We start from the raw sequence: 20,637 nt of genomic DNA on the forward strand, positions 1-20,637 counted from the left end.
TGAAATTACCACTAAGAAACAAGTAGTAACCTAGTCAATAATTATTTACTTAAAATTTTTCAGAATTTTATTTTAAGTAATCTCAATCTTGTAATTGCTTCCCTAACTCCCTACTGTAAACATTCACATATGTATTCAACTTTCACCATAACCCATGTGTTAGGAGGAACTGTTAGGTGTTTTTATGTTCTCACTCATAAAATTTTAATTCCTTTTAAATGTTCTATTCTTTTAAGAGCTACTCTATAGTTCCAGGGTATCAGAATTATATGACTAAAGCTGCAAATATTATCTACACATTATTTTATTAATCAGGTTTCCTTTTCAGATTAATTTAAACACCTGTTCTTAAAATAGCACCATTTTATGTCTTTAGTAATTTTTGTTGTACCATCACCAATCCTATTATATCTATTGCAGTAACTAAAAGCCAGAAAATATCTTGTTTCTAAAACACACAGTCATAGTGGCCAGAATTTTGCTGGCCTTTTAAAAAGCACAGCAAAACACTACAAGATCTTTGGAGGACATTTACTTAACATACTCGAAACTACTGATAGGTCACTAGGAAAACTAGATTGGATGAGGAGACTACATTTAAATTTTAAGTCTCTAAGAACAGGGACTTTTTTTCCCTAATTTATTACAAAATGCATATGCACTGCAGAAATTTTTAAAACACAGACAAGCTAAGAGAAGTTATTCAAAATTCTACTAATCAGATAGATAATAAGTATTAATGAAAATCCAGTATATAATCTTCTAATCTTTTTTCCACTCTTATTACTAAAATGGGAACATACTACTAATTTTAGAACTTTTTTTTTCACTTAGTATCTTTCTGACAAATATTCTTCAATATCATTTTTAACATCTGCATGGTTTTCCACTATACTATGGTACACATTTATTTAATGAATTCTCTATTGCATATTACATCGTTTCCAGTTACTGATCACTATAAATAATGCGTGATAATCCTTGTGGCTAAGTCTTTAAGCATATCCAAGATTATTTCCTTGTAAATTCCTAGAAGTAAGATTGTTGAGGTAAAGAAGACTCTGTCCCTTTACCACTACATGAGGCAGTATAACACTGGACAGGTACATAGTAATTACGTGCTGATTTGATACACCAGAATAAGAAGCAAGGTACTAGAAACTTTTCTGAAGACGTCCAAGAAAAGGAAAACAAATGCTGGTACTTCCTCCTATTCTAGAAACTTCAGTACCTTCTCTAAATTGCCCAGGAAGGCTTAAGTAAAGTTTTACTTAAAGCAAAGTTATAACCTCTTAAAGGCTTATAGAGCTAATAAGTTTATCTTAATTTGGAGAAATGAAATCTGTTGTGCCAGAAAAATAAGAATATAAAGATAACTTTCTCAGAAGAGTCTCTGTATTTCTTACCTTTGGATGGAACTGAAGAAATACCAAATCTGTGGAAAGAAAAACAAGCTAAATTTTAGGAAGCTGTTCACACTCCTGGTCTCCGTGTCAAGTGTACATATGGCACTTCTTGCTTGTGATCTCAAGCCTTGCAATCATTAGCTAATTCTAACAACCCCATGAAAAGAAATTCCGTTTACTCTTTTTCTCACCAAGAGTCTAGAGAATAAGCTAACAAGAAGCCTTATCAGAACTGGGAGTAGCAGTCAGTTCCTGATTTTCACCTATTACAAAAACCCTGCTTGATAACATAATAGTTACTACAATAGTTATCTATAGTTACTACATCCAGATCAAAAGAGACGTTCTGAATAGTGCCAACAGAGTTTCTTTTCAGTAAGCCTTCTATTCTACGTAAAATCAACAATTATATTTAAAACCTAGGATCACAGCCCCTCACCTTCATACTATCACTACGAGTAGCTGAGGTCCAAAAGGCTGGGGACACTCACCTAGCTGCCCGGGCAGCTTTCTTACTCTCCAAGCTCACAGGTACATTGAATCGTTCAGCTCTCTTCTGCATTCTCTACGTGATAACAGACAAAAGAAGGGGAAAAGAAAATTTCAATTTCTGGTTTCCTTCTTCTAAGAGTAAAACTGTTCAGAGGTTGTGTCTTTAGAACATCAGAAGTAATTTCTTAAAATCTAAACCAAGAATACTGACAATCCTGGAAGATATCAGATTGTATCCATCCTAGGGCTTAACTCAACAGCCCTTTCCAGAAAGCAAACACAAAAAGACTATTATTACATTCATGCCCTCAAAAACAAAAGAGAAGAAATAAAATAAAACCCACATTCTGCACGAAGCCAAGAAGACAAAAGCTATGTTTGGTTGACCTTTGAAAAGGGATCAAAGGAACAGCTTGGTTCCAATACTAATGGTACTTTTTCGGTTAGAAATGAGGAATGAGGCAGCGTTCTCCTAGGCCACCTTTACTTTAAAGGTACAAAAAAGAACACAGATCTCAACTGGAACCTAGTTTCAGAGATCCTAAGACAGAATCCAGGGAAATTTCAGTCTCACCAGCCAGTAAGTTATAACTTAAGGGTGACATCTTCCCTTGTTACCTTTCATCTCTTCCAAGGTACAATCCTCCCAAACTCTAGTCCTAGTTTGTAAATATCTTAAAGAAAGTTATCACTAAGATCATAGTACTAATACAAAAAGACTAGGGCTTCAAAGGAGACTATGCTAGCCCAAATATTTTCCCAAGTGTAGTTAGTGGAAATATATACATCAATATCAAAATGTATCAATACTGATTTTTCTGCCTATGAGTACATTTTCTTAAAGTGATGATTCAGATAGAATAAAGGGTAAGAAACAGAGATATATCAAGAGCTTGCTCTTCTACTAGGGAGCAGAATACCTACCTCAGTCTGTGGTATTTCAGATGTAATTTTTACCACTTTCTTTTCTGCTGCCCTGGAAAAGAGAAAAGAGATTTTTTAAATTAGAAAACTACTATTCTAAATCAAAACCTTAGAATTGTATAAGAATTCTCGTGAATCATGTCCTCTGTCCCATATCTCTCTGCCACCCCTTAATCCAAAGAAACCATGAAGCGCCTTAGAACTTCAGCTCTTTGAACTGTCATCTATTGATAAGAATTCAAATAACAGACTCAGCTACTTTGCTCTAATATAAGAAAATTATTGGAAAAGAAGTCTGGTTGAATATATTGGGCTGAAGGGAAATAGTCAAAGGATACCAGAAACCATTTGATTTACTTTCAGGAACTTTAAATTTACTTCTGGACTAATGACTATTTCTCTAACCCTCATTTAAATACCAGCTCTCAATTTCATCACAAAAACAATTAATGAATGCTCTACAAGCTCTGGTTTCCTTCTTGTACAAATCTCCTATTTCTCCCATGGGGACTGTAGTTCCAGCTGGAACAAAGTAGGACAAATAAAAATGCCAAAGGGAGTGGAAAGAAAAAAGGCTAAGGGGAGTCTGAATTAGGAAAACATAGTAAGTTACTAGTCAAAAGGCTTAAGAGAAAACAAAAGAGGGGGACCATAGGGGCGGGAGACAAAGTTCAGAAGTACCCAGGATAAATGGAAGAGCATTAACCTCCACCAAACAACTCCCATAAAACTGTGGGTCATAGCCAGTCTCATTAAGGTCCCTCATTTAGAGACATGGGCGGCTTTTGTTCCAATATCCCAGAAACTTTTCCCATTTGATGCCCTGAAAGGTAGTAATGGTTTAATGGCATTTTCAGAGGAAGCAATTCTGGAACAGGAACTTACTCTCTCCTCCATCCTTTTGTTGGAGGTCCCTGGACTGACAGATAAGCAATGGGTGCCCCCTGCTGACCATAACTAAGTCCTACGATATTTAACTGCCTTAGCTGGGAAAAAAGGGAAAAAAAATCCAACTAGAAACAGGTATATTTTTGGAGAACTTCAAGCCAAAGACAAAGTAAGGGGATTCCCTTATGAATGCTCAAAGAATCTAAACTATCCCTGAATATTCTGACTTTTAAAGTTCTGTTCTGTCTTGTTCAGGTAGAAAGGGACACTAAAGTTTAATGTTTTACTTGAAGTCCAATGCCATTAAGAAAGCAGTCCTCTCTACCAACCCCAGACTAATGACTTCCTTCACATTCCCATCTTGAAGCATAATCACTGCAGCACACCTCATTGGAGAAAGGGAACCCCAGAGAGGAAGCTTCCTTCTGCTCTGTTCCAACTCCCTCAGGCACAATTAAGCTAAAACAATAAATAAAAACATATCACATTCTGGGACTCATGGGAAATTTCTTCTCTTCACTGAGAAATTTCTCTCCTACCCACAGTCACATACAAAACACTGTCGAAACTACAGGGACCCAGAATCTTTATTGTATATACTTTACTCTAACCATTACTATCTCTGTTTAGAAACTTCATTAATAAAGTCAAAGCCGTCTAAATGAAAGAATTACACATTTTACATATATTCTAAGGATAAGAACTTCTACCAAGTTTCAAACTTCATTATTTTTAATCCACACAATTATCACTGTATTTACCTGATCTTCCATCTTGCCCCAGAAGTCCCCAAAATATCTCTTTTTTAAAGTTATCTCACAAACCATTTTCTCAAGGCATTATATCCAAACACAAACCTCCTATGATGGAAGATTACTAAAAGGCTTTAGAAAGCAGTAATATTTAACAAAATCTTATAAAACATTAAATGCACATCCCCTGTAATGCAGCAAATCCCTTGCTAGGAATTTATCCTATGGATATACTGCCTAAGTATAAAAATAGTTGCATAAGGACATGTAGCACTACATTTTTGGCTATTATAAAAAACCTAAATGTCCATCAACAGGAAACTAGTGAAATTACTGTTCATCCACAGAATGGAGTACTATTAGCTGTTACTAATAAAGGTTCTAAGGTGATAACTACTAAATCTCTAAATCTGGGTAATGGCCACATGGGGGTCTATTATACTATTCTCATAACTTTTATATATATTTACAATTTCCCATAATAAGCTAAAAAAGAGACCTACCACTTACTAGGATAATTATCCCTATTTTATAGGTTGATATGAGGACTAAATGGATATATAACACTTAGAATCTTACCTAATATGTAACTAACATTTAAATAAAGACATTATCATATGATACAGAAAGATCTCCAGAAGTGAAAATCAAAAAATTGAGAATATGCATAGTGTGTGTATATATGTATCTGTATGTACACATGTACATGTGTCATATGAAATATTCCAAAAGAATATACTGAAAACTTCTAGGAAACCAGATGGGATGAAAGCAAGGGGTATTTAATTTTCAATTTATATACTCTAGTATGTACTGTTTGACTTTTTACTAGTCCATATATTGCCTTTTATAATTAAATGCATTAATAGAGCTATAAGGAACAAAAATGTTAAAACAGATTCAACTGTTCTTAATGTGCTAGAATATAAGATGGCGAGACATTTATGGAAAGAGATCCAAATAAAAGATGTTTTAATAACTCTGTGGGACAGTTTAAATAAATCAAGATCTACTTTTCACTTTAGTACTTTGTTCTCCTTTCCTCCACTGTAAAATCAAAAAGAAGTGGGAATAGTGTTATTTGAGAGACATAATCTCTGCTCAGTACCTTCCTCCCTTACAAAATTCCTTATATGCAGAGAATCTTTTTGATTCTCTACCATATTTCCCCGAAAATAAAACCTAGCCAGGCAATCAGCTCTAATGTGTCTTTTGGAGCAAAAATTAATATAAGATCCAGTATTATATTAATTATACTAATTACATATATATTGTATTATTATATTATATTATACCTGGTTTTATAGTAAAATAAGACCGGGTTTTATATTAATTTTTACTCCAAAAGATGCATTAGAGCTGATTGTCCAGCTAGGTCTTATTTTAGGGGAAACACAGTATATAGAAAGACAATCAGGGTCGGCCCGGTGGCTCAGAGTGCCGTGCGCCTAACAACGAGGTCACCGGTTCGATTCCCACATGGGCCAGCGAGCTGCACCCTCTACAGCTAAGATTGTGAACAACAGCTCTCCCGGGAGTTGGGCTGCGAGCAGCCAGAGGCCGGCGTGAGCTGCCGTGGGCTGCAGTATGCTGCTGCGGGCTGCTGTGTGCTACCGTGTGCTGCCAGGAGCAGCCGATGGCCATCGTGAGTGGCCAGCAACCAGCGTGAGTGGCTGGCAGCTGGCAAGAGCTGCCGTGAGCTGCTGTGAGCAGTCGACCAGCGACCAGTGATCAACCACCTCAGCTGGGGGGAGTGCAAGGCTCATAACACCAGCGTGGGCCAGGGAGCTGGTCCTACACAACTAGACTGAGAAACTAATAACAGAATAAAATAGTTTAAAAAAGACAATCATCTATTATAGTGATACAACAAAGGCTAAAAGACCTAAACTTTGGGCTTGAAGTCTCCTGGCCTAATTATTTATTACAAAACCCAGAGACACACTATTTTGCTTCACTGAGATCATGTACATGAAATGAAGTAGACTCTTCTGAAAATGTATGATCTAATGAGAAATGAAAAAGCCAATGGGGACACATAAAAGGTAAACAGAGTGAAACATTAAATCCCCCAAAACCCAGAACTATCTGCTCTGTATTCAGATTATAAAAAAAGGGATACTTACACATCAACAGTTTTTTCAGGGGGTTCTTCCTCTTTGACAGGCAGTTCTATGGGCTTTGGTTCTTCTTCCTAAAACCAAACGAAACAAGATGGTTACCATAAATCAAGAGAAATACCCGTCAACAGAAGAATATTAAGAACTCCAAAATGAACCAGTCTTTCAGAATCTTCATTCCCCCTCTATGCTCCCCTGATCAGTTAGTATTTAAGTTCTCTAATGATTGAGATTAAGCAATGTGGCCAAGGTAGTGAGTGGCCCACTGCCAGACCAGTGATAACCTTACTCTCTCCAACTCACCTCTGTTTCATCTCCCAGTACATCTTCTTCATTTGCCTCCTCTTCAGCTAAAGAATATTAAAATATTCAGGTCAAGCCCTGCTACGAAACCATCTTGATCACTGTACTTAGGCTAAAATCGTAATCATTTTGCTTTCCCAAAATAAAATACAATAATGAAGGCAGAACTGATGCTCATAAATTTTGCTCCCCATGGAGAAGATTAAACTGTTTTTTCCACCTAACATTAATACAAAGTTGAACTCCAGCTCGACTGAAGAACTAAATGTGATGAGGTCATACTGTAACATTAATAAAAAGTAACTATAACATTAATAAAAATTTAAGATTTAGTGGTGGGGAAGGATTTCTTTAAAAAACCCAGAAGCAAAAGTAATATAAGAAAAATTGCAGATTTTTCAAAACCAAGGAAGGACACCACGGAAACAGAAACAAATGATAAAGAAGATATTTGTGTCTAAAACCAACAAGGGAATAGTTACTAGAATAGAAAAGAAATGCCTGCAAACTAATAAGTGAATGATGGGAACCTCAAAAGAAAAATGAGCAAAGGAGAAACCCGGAGAACCATGAGCACAAGAAATGTTTCAGCTTTTTAATAATTAGAGGAATGCAAATTGAAACAACCAGCAGACTAGCAAAAATCAGGCCACTTGATAGGATAATGTCAAGTTTAGGTTTGTAGAAAAGATACAAGATCCCTTGTGCACTGAGGAGAGTATAGATTTATACAGCAAATCTGGAAAGCAATTTGGCAGTGTTTAGTCCTCCTATATATTAAGTATACATTTATGAATAGATATTAATTAGCAACCTATTCCTGGGTATATATCTCAGAAAGATCACACAGGAACATAAGGGAACATGAAAATAGTTCAGGAGGCAATATGGGTGTCTGTCACTGGGTGAATTCAAGTGTGGTGGATTCCATACATCACAGTCCACTAAGAAGGAATCGTAATCAATAGACTAGATGAACCCACAGCCACAGGTCACACGAATACATCTTTAAAAACACACAGTACTTAGAGAAAAAAGTGAGAAATAAAGCAAGGCTATGACTTCATTGCCAATTACATAAAAAAATTGTACACCAAACAACACTTCATGATTTACAAGGACAAAGGGAGTTGAGATGAAAGGAATGGGAATAAAGGGTAATAAATAAATAAAAATTAAAGATGGAACTCATACAATCTGGGATGATACTATGCCTTCCATGAAGTTCTTTTTATTTGTTTTTAAAAAGGCAGAATTGAAGAATGTCAGAGATAGTGGAAACCAGAGATTATCTAGGTTTATGGATTTCAAGGGTGGAGACACTTGTCTCATTTCACAGATCAGAACAGACAAGTGTAAACAGTAAGCCATATAAATAGTGACTGTCCAAAGTTACCTAGCAAATTTCTGGCACAAGAGGAATTAGAATTCAAATATTCCAATTCTCAGTCTAATGAGACTTGATTTACCATACTTCCTTTAAAATACTTTTCTGAAATAAAATTGCATCTTAAAAAAAGGGGCAGAGCATTTCTTTGCATTATAATCACTGTTCTGAATGACCAAGAGTTTTCTTGATATAGTTAATTAAGAGCTTACATCACCAACAACCTAAAGAAAAAGAAATCTTCCACATGGCAGAAACTAAAAATTAACCCCCTCAATCATATCACGCTTTGCCTCCACAAAGCACTCACCATGCTCTTCAAGATATGCCTGGAGCCTGTTGATGAGATCTTGTTTGATTCCCTTGGTCTCCAAACCACGAGCAAGACATTCCTGCTTTAGTTCAGCAAGCTGGGGAAAAAGAATAAAGCTTTTTCTTAGTTAACAAAATGAACCTGATGGGAGAAAAAAGAGGTATAGTTAACTCTTGAACAACATGGGGGTTAGGCGTGCCAACCCCCCATGCAGTGAAAAATCCGCATCTAACTTTTGACTCCCCAAAAACTTAACTACTAATAAACTACTGTTGACTGGAAGCCTTACCAATAACATAAACAGGTGATTAACACTTGTATGTTACACTATTATATGCTATACTCTTTACAATAAAGAAAAGGTTATTAAGAAAATCATTAAGGAAAATACATTTACAGTATTGTATGTATATACTAAAAAACATCCAAATAAAAGTGAACCTGCACAGTTTAAACCCACATTGTTCAAGGGTCAACTGCAGTTCTCACAAGAAAAAGAAAGTTCGATCTCAAATGATTGCCCTTAATCCCACCGAGCCTCTAAGTCCACAAAGATGGTCCACTTCCCTCTAACAATATTCAATATGCAAGAGGACTTTTCTAACAGATGATGAAGAATAAACATCCTACTTTAATAAAATTCTGATCTACCCGTGCAACTACGTATCATTATAAATCTTTAGCCATTTCTGAGGGGAAAAATATTCTTTTCCCTCCCCCAAAATTACTGTATCAGATAGCACGGAATTAATCTTTAACTAGAAAATCTAAATATATGTAAGTAGATTCTTCGTACTATTATCCCAGATCCTTACTACAATCTACCATATATAAGCACACAAATCTAACTACTGCAGAATTAGATAAATGTGTTAGCCAGCTTAATGTCAACAATGAATCAATTACAAGATCTATGTTAAAATGGGGGGAAAATATATCTAATGGCATGCCACAGAGTTCTGTTGAAGATTTTTAAAATCGGTAACTTGACTACACATATAACAGGTATGCTTGTCAATTCTGCAGACAATAGAAGAAGAAAGGATTGATGCATTACAAACAGAATTAAGCTGGGGGAACAGGGACTCTTCAGGGAGAACAATGAGCCAAAATGAAGATTCGATTTAGAAAGAATAAGATTTACCTATAAAGTACTACACATCTATTTAAAACATAAATTGTTCAAAAACCAGATGAGCAAGATTTAGCTCAACAGTAACTCAAAGGATAAAGAACTCAGAGTTTTAGATTATAAGTGCAGAGAGGGTTAACAGTATGATTTGCTACCAAAGTAATTCTAGGTTATGGGTAACTGAAAAACAGACTGTATTACATGATGCAACAGCCTTACTGGGCTCTAGACTCTTATTTTAAGAAGCATAATGATATACTGATCCAAGGAGAACAGCAAGAAAAGGCAGGCTCCAGAAATCCTATACGCAGATCAGTGCACAAAGAGACATTTGGCCTGAAAGAAGACTTTACTTGTTTTGAAGTACAGATTTAATACCAACCAGAAGTTAAAAGCAGATTCCACCAGAATAAAGAACTTTACAACTAAGGCAGTATGCCGGGCATCTCTAGGTTTCTAACCAAGGGAGCATTTGGAAATGGAGAATGGAAGCTCTTTCTCCCTCACAGTAACTGGGCAGATGGAACATTCAATTGAGTGGGGCAGGCAGGCAGGGATAATATGTGGAGAACTGTCCTACGCAACAAGCCAATAGCACCCTCTATTGAGAAACATGGTAGATCGTCACCTATTAAAAGTCTGGAGTGGCTGCAGAGTCTAATGTGGCCTCTGTAGTCAGATTACCTGGGTTCAAATTCCAGCTTTACCACTCACAGCTGTGTAAACTTGGGTGAATAACTTCACCTCTCTGTGCCTGTGTCCAGTGAAATGGGGATAAATGCAACAGTACCTATACCGAAAGGTTATGAAGATTAAACCAGTAAAGATTTGTAGGGCCAGTCCAGTGGCTCAGGCGGTTGGAGCTCTGTGTTCCTAACGCCGAAGGCTGCCGGTTCAATTCCCACATGGGCCAGTGGGCTCTCAACCACAAAGCTGCCTGTTAGATTCCTCGACTCCCACAAGGGATGGTGGGCTGTGCCCCCTGCAACTAAGATTGAACACAGCACCTAGAGTTGAGCTGCCGCTGAGCTCCCGGATGGCTCAGTCGGTTGGAGCACGTCCTCTCAACCACAAGGTTGCCGGTTCGACTCCCACCAAGGGATGTTGGGCTGCGCCTCCTGCAACTAGCAACTGCAACTGGACCCCAACTGGACCTGGAGCTGAGCTGCGCCCTCCACAACTAAGATTGAAAGGACAACAACTTGACTTGGAAAAAGTTCTGGAAGTACACACGGTTCCCCAATAAAGTCCTGTTCATCTTCCCCAATTAAAAAAAAAAATTTTGTGTTAAAAAAGAAAAATTTGTAAAACATTCAGAATAGTGCTTGGCAGCTAGTAAGCACTTTATAAGTGTTATTAATAGATAAGATTAGACAGAATCATTGCTCCTCAGATTTCTGAATTTCACAGATCAATATATTTTTAAATAGGTAGACTGAAAGGGCTGCCAACATTTTATAATATTCCAACCAGGTAGTGGACAGATACTTTTGTAAAACACAATGAAATCAATTACTAGAAAAATGATCATATACTTGGATGTAGTAGCAGTGATGTCAAAGTGCTATAAAATTTTCTAAAACCTTACTCATTTTTTTTTAACTTGTCTCATCACTGACCAGTAAAAAACAGTTCACGGACAAGTACTGACATGTGGGCCATACCTTGAATAGTATCACATCTAGAATCTAGACTCTAATGATCTCTAAAGTCCGTTTCCTAAACAAGAAATCTTTATTTCTTTATTTTCTGTCAGCGTCCTGGAGAATAAGTCTTTTGAATTCAGTTACACTTTTAAAAGATTTTTGGTTTGTTATAAAAGTATGACGCTCACCATGAATAGTACTTGAAAATAAATTTGAGATCCTATTGTATGAAATGCTATAAATGATATGAAAATATCGTTAATGTTTGAAAATTCTGAAAAGTACAGAGGAAAATAAATCTTACATAACCTCAGTACTTAGAGATCACCTAACTTTTTAAATATATCATTGTGTCTCTGTGTGTGTGTGTGTGTGCGTGTGTGTGTATGTCTGTGTGTGTAGAGGATGTTGGTTGCCTACAAAGCAATACAGCTTCTTTATTTCCTGTAACTCCTAATCTTCCTCAGAAGCCTCAATTCCTTCCCCTCCTGGTTTAAATAACATTTTTTGGTTACATATTCAGGCAACTCCAAGTTCAGCTTTCTAATAGAGTTGTTCCCCCCTTCTCCTTCTTTGCTAAAATTGTGCCTAGATACAGGCAACAGTTTACAAAAACTTCCAGATGACAGGGAAACCAACAGTCAGCAATGGTTTTTGCACAGGATGCTGATCTGATATGGTCTGATCTAGACTTGGAACTGAAAGGTTGGTACAACTGGTTGTTTACAGGGATAGCATCCATCACTGCTGATCACTGACCTCGCCACTGCCTTTGGTCACTGAAATCTCAGCCCCCCACCCCTCCCAGTCCCTGACCCCAGGTCTCTGGCTCATTCAGCAGCCATCTCAGCAACTCCGTGTCCCCTCTCTGGTCAAATCAGAAGGTTCCGTATAGTTTTTACATACTATATTACTTTAGTTGTTATACTGTGGGTTCTGCTCATATACCAGGACATTATTTCAAAAGGGATATAAATGAGTAAAAACATACAAGCTGAAAAAAGTCATTTCTTTTAGCACATTTCATTTTAGTACAATTATGTGAGTAGAACAAAAACCTTTGAAACCCTCAAATAATAATTTATAATATCAAATCTTACCATTTTTATATGCATTTGATGTTCAAATATTTTAAAAGAACATACTTAAAGAGCAAGATATATTGAGTGAATCGTATGGTATGTGACTATCTCAATAACGCTATTTTTAAAAACCAATGTATAAAACATTATATACAGGATACTAACTTTAATATTAATGTAAAAACTAGTTCACCAGCATACACACCCCCCCAATACAAATGATGTAAATACACAAGATGCCTGGACAGGAAACACAGAAGTTAACATTGGTTAAATCTGGGAAGAAACTTATTGAGGATAAGTATAAGGAAGGAAGCTTTTTACCATATATCCTTTTGTACCTTTAGAATTGTGAACTTGTAAATTGGTTTCTAAAAATTTTATTTTTCAGTATCAATAAGGCATTTTCCATTCTATTTATTCAACCTACAGAGAAAGGACCAATCAAGGGACCACACAATACATTTAACAATAATCATTTATTGCCCTGTGATTTCTTCTGATTACCAATCTTGAATTTTGATTCAAATCTTTCTCATCTGTTATCTCGTGATTTGGCTTGTAAACTGAGGGGAGAGACTTCATATAATTTATAATATCTCATACAATAGGACCGCAAATTTATTTTCAAGTACTAATTAATGCCAGGAAAAGTACTTTGAATGATTTCCTCACTTAATCCTTACAACAAACCTATGTAGTTGGTATTATGATCTCATTTTATAAATGAAGAGAATGAGGCTTAAAGAGATTTAATAATTTGCTTAAAAATCATACAGCTAGAAAATAGTGGAGCCAGTGTACCTACTCAGGTCTCTCTGATTTAAGCCTAATCTTAACTACCAAGATACTGACACTGCTCTCATGTGCATGCTCTATCTCCCTCTCTTTCTCTTTCCGTTTTCTTCTTACCTCTCCTTCCTCAACATTTTTGCTAGCTCTTCTTCCACTCAACCCTATAAATACTATATTCACTAAGATTCCACCTTTGGCCTTCTCATTCCACTGTATCAAAGGCTTTTTCACTTCCCAGAATCAAATCACTGACAAATCCTGTCAGCAATACCTTCAAAATAGATCCAGAATCGAATCCTTTCTGGTCTTTCTTTCGTACATATTGTAAAAACTCTGCAGCCCTCACGCCTTATTATAGTTTATTCTCAACCTGGTAGTCAGTGATCTTTTGAAAATTTAAGTCAGAATATGTCATTCCTCTAATCAAAAATTCTCTACTGGTTTCCTATCTCATTAAGGGTAAAAATCAGAGTCCTAACGATCATTTATAAAATCCTCTTATAACACTGCACAAGGCTCACGACTTCACCTCCTTCAAATCTCTGCCTTAAGTATCACCTTCTCAATTAGGCCTTCCCTAGTCACTATTTTAAATTACAATACCCTCTTCCCACTCCCTATCCTGCTTTCCTACTGTTTCCCCGAAAATAAGACCTAGCCGGACAATCAGCTCTAATGTGTCTTTTGGAGCAAAAATTAATGTAAGACCCGGTATAATATAGTATAATTATAGTAATAGTATAGTATAATATAATACTGGGTCTTATATAAGACCAGGTCTTATATTAATTTTTGCTCCAAAAGACACATTAGAGCTGACTGTCCGGCTAGATCTTATTTTCGCGGAAAGCACCTATGGTAGCTGGCACACGGTAGGCACTCCATAAATGTATTTTTTAATAACTCCCACACCTTTATTATCATCTCTAAACTCTTGAGCAGGAGACCCACATTTCCAACTGACTACCAAAACAGAACTTATCTTCTCCCCTGCACAAAACTGGCTTCTTCTCTTCCCAACCAAGACTAAAGGTATCACTACTCAAATATTGGAGTCATCTTTCATTCCTCCTACATATAACTGAGCGGTAAATACTTACAATTCTACATCCCAAATTTCTTTCAAACTCATTCCCTTTCTAACAGCCATCTCTTATTTCAGCTCTTACTAGGTTTATTCACTTCACAAAGTTATTGCGTAGTCCCTGCATGTCAAGCATTAACTTAGATATAAGGAAGTAATTGTAAGTGAAACAGGAGTTCTTGCTCACATGAAGCTTACAATCTAGTAGGGAAACAAGGCAATCAAAGATCATATACATAATCCTTAGCTAATAAAAAAAAAGGTACAGTGTCCTATGAAAGCATTTAAAAAGTTGTCTGACCATGTATGTGGATAGGGAGAACCTATCCTACCTAAGGATTTCTTGGGTAAATGATATCTGAAGGGCAACTAGTAGTTAATCAGATGAAGATGTGGACGACGGGAGGGCACTACAGCCAAAGCATGGGTAAAGGTTCTGGGTTCTGAGGTAAGGCGAGGAAGTAGTGCACAGCGATTAAGAACTTGAGTTTTGGACAGACTGCCTGGACTTGATCTACCAGTTATTAGCAATGGTACACAGGGCAAGTTATTCAGTTCATCTCTCTGAGCTTCCGTTTTTCTCATTTTGAAATGGGGATAACAGAGGCATTTATTATACTTTACAGGGTGATTGTGAGAATCAAAGCAGTTAATGTATATAAATAGCTTCGACCAGTGCTTGCCACATAGTAAATGCTAAATAGTATTTAAGTTGTTAGCAATTAATGAGCCTTCACTCTGTGGTTGGAGTGGGTGAAACGTTAAGCTGGAGAGATTGGCAAGTATAAGATTAAAAGGTTTGAACCAGGTGAGTGACTACTGTAATAAAAACGTAACTGGCAAAATCTCTCCCTCTCCAGATCCCATCCAAGGGAACACACACGGATCACATCAGCTCCTTTCAAATTTCCAAAGGCTCCCCACTTTCTGTCTTCATGACAAATGCCTTACTTACACAACTTAAAGGTCCTTTTCAAAATCACTCTCTATCTTTATAGTCACACAATTCACCCAGTTACCTTTACAAACCATCTTCAGCCACCAACGTATAGGTACTTTATGCTTCAATACTACATACGTCTCACTGCTTTTCAACACTGTGGCACTAGTACCCCCTTCTCATTCTCTCCTCTCCTTTTCTCATCATTGATTAGAAATCTGGTACCACGACAGTTCAAAGCATTTTCACCCACAATTTCATCTCTCTTTACAACTGTGTTAGAATAACGGTACTTCTACAAAATCTTGAGAAATTTGCAGTTGGTGTGGACTTACGTATCAATTCAGGTAATATTTTTCCTTCCTACTTCAAAGCTTGCTCCTTTCCGCTGAGATTCCATTCTAAAAGTCCAAAATCTCTTTATAAAAATGGAAAGATGGTTTTAAAAAAGGATAAAACCCTAAGTCAACCCAAAAGTCAGGATCACTCCATCAAGATCAACAGTGGAACCAAACATTAACTGTCCTGGAAGTCAGAATTAAAGGCAATGGTTTTTAACCAGAGGTCCACGGACTCCTCAGGGCTACAAGGTAGCTTTATGAAGCCCCTCAAATCGCATGCAAAGTACGTGTACATGCCTTTTTCTGGGGAGAGGGTCCATACCTTTCATCAGAGTTTCAAAGATATCTGTGACCTCCAAAAGGTTAAGTGCTCTAGAGAAAAAGCAAAGACAAGCAAATATGATTAAAAGACTGAATCCTTTTTAGGCTGTCAGGAGTGCCTCATGTTCTCTTAGACTATCAGGTCAGGGTACGTTATCCAGTCAAAATAAAATTTAATATAGACCTAACAAATACAGATTTTATGGAACGTGGAACTCCATAAACCAATACAAAATCCATAAAGGCAAATCACGAGGCTGGTGCCTTACTCCAGGGGTTTCAAAAATGGGACTAATAGAAAAGAAAATATTTGATCCTCTATTCATATTTCTTTTTTACCTCAATTCATTCAAAAATTCCTTTTCCGTGTATGTTTTATAACCTACACAACAGTATGGTAGTACATAATTTGTATAAGCGTACATACAATGGAGGTGGTTAATTTTTTTTATGTGTGATATTAGGAGACTACTAATAAAACCTACGCATTTTAGTACCGTCAAGTTAACAGTAACTCCAGGATAACACAAGAACACGCAAGTACAGTTTAGAATCCAGGAGTAAGAAACCTATCAGTTTTCACAAAAAAGCTAATTGATGTCAACTAGTAAGTGACTAAAAGGACCTCTCCCTACCCTTACTCTCCTTACTTTTCTTGTTTGTTTGTTTTTAAATTCAAGAAGCTTTAAAAAATCAGTTTTCAGCTTCAGCTACTTAAATCAGCCTGGTTTGTCCAAGGTTCCCAGGATGACATAACCAAAACATTTCATGGAAAACTACTTGTGAAACCACAAATGGACAACTAATCAAGATATTCCCCTAATTCACCCTAAAATAATTACTCTTTCCTTCCAGGAAAATAATAATCTAAATGGTTTTCAAAGCTACCAAGATTCCCAAAAGACACAAAACAGCTTGTGATTGAAGGCGTCACCCAGTGGTGATACCAAGAGATGCAGGGTCCATCCGCGATAGGAAATGGGGCGGAGATAACCCTAGAAATGTAACCCTAGAAAAGATAACCCTAGAAAAACCTTATAAATGTTTTTCCAAAATACTACTAGTTACAAATGAGTTGTCTCTCTGGCGTTGGGAGGAGGGGGTAGATGCTGGTCGGCGGAGAACCGCGTGAGAGAACTCGAAAAACTTACATCAGAGCTATCTGTGCCTTTACTAACTCTCAAGGTATCCCAAACCCCAAGTTCCTATGGGGAAGCCTATCTTCTGAGGCCTCTCCTCAGCTTTCAAAGCCCCCCCTCTCCCAGGGGGATTAACCCCAGCTAAAGAAAGGGAGTGAAAGTATTTTCTGGATGATGTTTGAGACCTAGATAGAAATACATAAATGTGCCAACATCTGCTAACGGGAATCTCAGCTTGGGACAATAGCTAGGAAAGCATCAATCCAGGGAATAAAAAGGGGTCCTGGGTCCGGCATGGGGAAAGAGGAGGGGACCACTGACGTAATGCAGGTTTGACGAGAAACGAGGAGGGAAAGCAGGTTGAAGGCTCCTACACAACCCAGTGAAGAAGTGACGAACCACACAACAATGAAGAAGGGAGCCGAAATAACAAGTACAGATACAGCAAAGCTGTGAGAAGCATGGGAAATTAGGGAAGGCGTAGTAGGGAAGAAGGGAGACACAAAAGAAAAGAACTACGCCGGAAGCCGGAAAAAAAGTGGAAAATCCTGAAAGGAGGACACGTAAGAAAAAGCACAGGCCACGCGGCAGAATTCAGCCCCTAGAACAGTCCAAGTCAGCCCTTTCCCCCCTTCACGGTACCTTCAGCTTATGGAGCTCCACCGTCTCCGCCGCCATCTTGCTACCCCTACACTCCAGTAGGCCCCCACCCGCTGCCTCCGCCTCCGGTAGCTCCCGCCTCAGCGCAGACAACCAGGGCTGACCAATCACTGCCACTCTTACTACCATCTCATACCATCAACTATTCCCATTAGTCAATAGCTGGCGTCTTTCTCACTCCTCTAAGCAGCTTTCCCCACCTCTCTGAAAAGGTGGGGCAGTGGGAGGGGCGGGTTCTGCACCTTCTGAACGACAGAAACGACGACCAATTGTGCGTCCCCATTGCAGACCGCCAACCAATGCGTGGCGGCAGCGCTAATTGCTTCACAAATAGGAAGAGTGCAGGTAGGCGAGGGCGGCTGCTTCCTGGAGACCGCGGGTGTAGAAGCGAGCGCCAGCCCCCTTAGCCGACGGGCTTCTGAAGCTGGCAGGTAGGGGCTGCTTAGAGACTGAAAAGGGTGCTGAGGAAAAATGGTGGGAGGTGAAGGGGGAGACGGGGTGGAGCGGCGGCGAGTTAAATACCGAGAGGAGCGCTGTGGAGAGCCGACGAACGAGAGGGAAGCTGGGAGGAGCATGGGGCAGGTTCAATATTAAGATTTAATGAATTTGAGGAAAGGGTGGGCAAAAGCTGCTTCCTAATGAGGCATCATCAACGTTAGAGCTAGCACGATTTTATAGAGCCAAGTTCAGACAATCAGAGCTGCCCTTGGACTCAGAGCTAGGCTCCATCTCTCCAGGCGCTCAACGCAGATCCCTTCCTAGCTCAATCCAAAAACCCTGGACAAATTCTTGCATGGCCCGGTGCTTCAGAGAAGGAATTAGGATGCTGGCAGCTTACGTGCCAAGGGGATGAGAGACAGGACAGGGAAGCCCCAGAGAAAAAGTGGGCATTAGAAGTAGCTTTACCCCTCACCCCTCCTTAGTGATTCCTTGATTGTTTCTCAAGACCCTCTTCTGGAATTCTGGGTGTATGTAACCTCTTGATTCCTTACTAACTTCTTCAGGAAAGTAAAGTGAGATACTTCTGTTGCTCTTGTTCCTTGAAGCAGGTAACCCAAGCCTAGGCTTACTCCTTCAAGTTACAGTTGAGTGTAAGGATCAGAATAAAGATTAGCATAATATGTCTTTAAGATGTAGAGTCCTCTTCTTGCCTTTTAAGGTTTTCCCCCGCAAGTCTTCAGTTTTCCCTTTGTACGTGATAGGGATGTTCTTTCATTCCCAATATAGTTCAGGGGATTTGGGCTATTCAGGAGACAGCATGGGGGAACAAACTCAAAGAGGCTTAAGAGGAAATTGAGGTGGACTCCTGCCTGATCCCTCACTATGATAGGATGAATGTGGGGGTGGCACACAGCGAAGTAAACCCCAACACTCGAGTGATGAATAGCAGGGGCATCTGGCTGGCCTACATCATCTTGGTAGGACTGCTGCATGTGGTTCTACTCAGCATCCCCTTCTTCAGCATTCCCGTTGTCTGGACCCTGACCAACGTCATCCATAACCTGGTGAGCACTAAACCACATCTTATACCCACCCCAGGCCTTTCCCAACCAAAAACAAAAGAAAATCCCCAATTATTTGCCATATGTCTTCCTTTTGGGTTCTTAGCATAATTCTTGGGCTAAAGGACTATATTCTGCCCCTTCACACTGCCCCCTTCCTTCCTCCCAGGCTATGTATGTCTTCCTACATACGGTGAAAGGTACACCCTTTGAGACCCCTGACCAAGGAAAGGCTCGGCTACTGACACACTGGGAACAGATGGACTATGGGCTCCAATTTACCTCTTCCCGCAAATTCCTCAGCATCTCTCCTATTGTACTGTGAGTCCAGGGGTAGATATGGGAAATACTCCAAGAGTCAGGTACAAAGGCCCATGGGGAAGCTTTAAAAAAGCAGACTACTCATTTAGACCCTTTGAATATATGGCATAGTAGGTCTAAATCTAGGGAGTACAGTAAAAAGTAAAAGGCAGTAATCAGGCATTCCTTGCTTCCTCCTTGGTGGTTGGAGAATGGAGAAGGAACTGAGAAAGCCAAGTAAAACCAAATGACTTTACACTTCAAAAGAAGTGAACAAATCAAGCCAGAACTGATGTAAATCTCTGAAAACTGACCGGGGGGCAGAAGCAAAAAGGACTCGTTTAACAGTCATACAGGCTGAAACTGCTTCAGTTGTCATTTGCTGCATGTCATTAACAATTAAAAAACACACTAACTGATTATCTCCCCAACCCCAAAGTAAATACTGTTGATATAGCTGGAGTATTTTCAGATATCCTAGAACTACATGCAATAAAACTGGTCATTTAAAATAGAAGTCACTGGAAAGGCATGAATATGGACTGGGAAAACCAACTTCACTCTACCTATGTCTTCTCTCCCCAGCTACCTCCTAGCCAGCTTCTACACCAAGTATGATGCTGCTCACTTCCTTATCAACACAGTCTCACTGCTCAGCGTACTGTTGCCTAAGTTGCCCCAATTCCATGGGGTTCGTCTCTTTGGCATCAATAAATACTGAGGGATGGGGCTGGGGATGACGGTGGAACAAAAGGCTGTAACATCCTTCCCTTCTCCATACCGTCTTCTATATCTTGAAGGCCTGAGAACTATACAACTTTTCCCAAACTCCCAGGAAAAGAACAGGTTGGGAAATGGGGCTCCCTGGGCCCAGCCCTTCTACGAGCAGGCTTCTTTGAATCAAGGAAGTCAGTGAGGTAAAGGACAAATCACTCTCCTCCACAGCAAGAAGCCATGTTTGGGAAGCTTGTTTGGTGATTACGTTTTTCCATATCTTCCACCCCCACCACTTTCCAGTTCTGTTTTGCTGTGTGTTTTCCTTATAATAAAGACTTTTTTTTTTCCAGATATGGCTATGATTTGGTCAGCAGGAAGGGTAGGGAGATGTCC

The 20,637-nt window shown here is 38.7% G+C and overlaps 2 protein-coding genes across 3 annotated transcripts in view; one reads left to right on the top strand and one right to left on the bottom strand.

The window, feature by feature from the left end:
• SARNP (SAP domain containing ribonucleoprotein) overlaps nt 1-17,858 on the bottom strand; it is a 47,424-nt gene extending 29,566 nt beyond the window's left edge. For both annotated transcript variants that reach the window (XM_019742373.3, XM_019742372.3), the window contains exons 1-7: nt 17,708-17,858; nt 8,583-8,682; nt 6,886-6,932; nt 6,589-6,656; nt 2,823-2,874; nt 1,898-1,971; nt 1,407-1,435 (exon numbers count right to left, since the gene is read on the bottom strand). In XM_019742373.3, coding sequence (XP_019597932.3) covers nt 1,407-1,435; nt 1,898-1,971; nt 2,823-2,874; nt 6,589-6,656; nt 6,886-6,932; nt 8,583-8,682; nt 17,708-17,854 — 517 coding nt within the window. In that variant the 5' untranslated portion in view covers nt 17,855-17,858. The remainder of the gene's footprint in view (nt 1-1,406; nt 1,436-1,897; nt 1,972-2,822; nt 2,875-6,588; nt 6,657-6,885; nt 6,933-8,582; nt 8,683-17,707) is intronic.
• A 170-nt stretch (nt 17,859-18,028) lies between these two features.
• Nucleotides 18,029-20,593, top strand: ORMDL2 (ORMDL sphingolipid biosynthesis regulator 2). Its single transcript, XM_019742362.3, has 4 exons — nt 18,029-18,156; nt 19,056-19,230; nt 19,397-19,548; nt 20,113-20,593. Exons 2-4 carry the CDS (start codon nt 19,057-19,059, stop codon nt 20,246-20,248), a joined length of 462 nt encoding a protein of 153 aa, XP_019597921.1. The 5' UTR covers nt 18,029-18,156; nt 19,056; the 3' UTR covers nt 20,249-20,593.
• The last annotated feature ends 44 nt before the right edge of the window (nt 20,594-20,637 follow it).

This window comes from Rhinolophus sinicus, chromosome 1 (assembly GCF_057876585.1).
Source record: "Rhinolophus sinicus isolate RSI-liver-muscle chromosome 1, RSI-T2T, whole genome shotgun sequence".
NCBI classification, from domain to species: domain Eukaryota; kingdom Metazoa; phylum Chordata; class Mammalia; order Chiroptera; family Rhinolophidae; genus Rhinolophus; species Rhinolophus sinicus.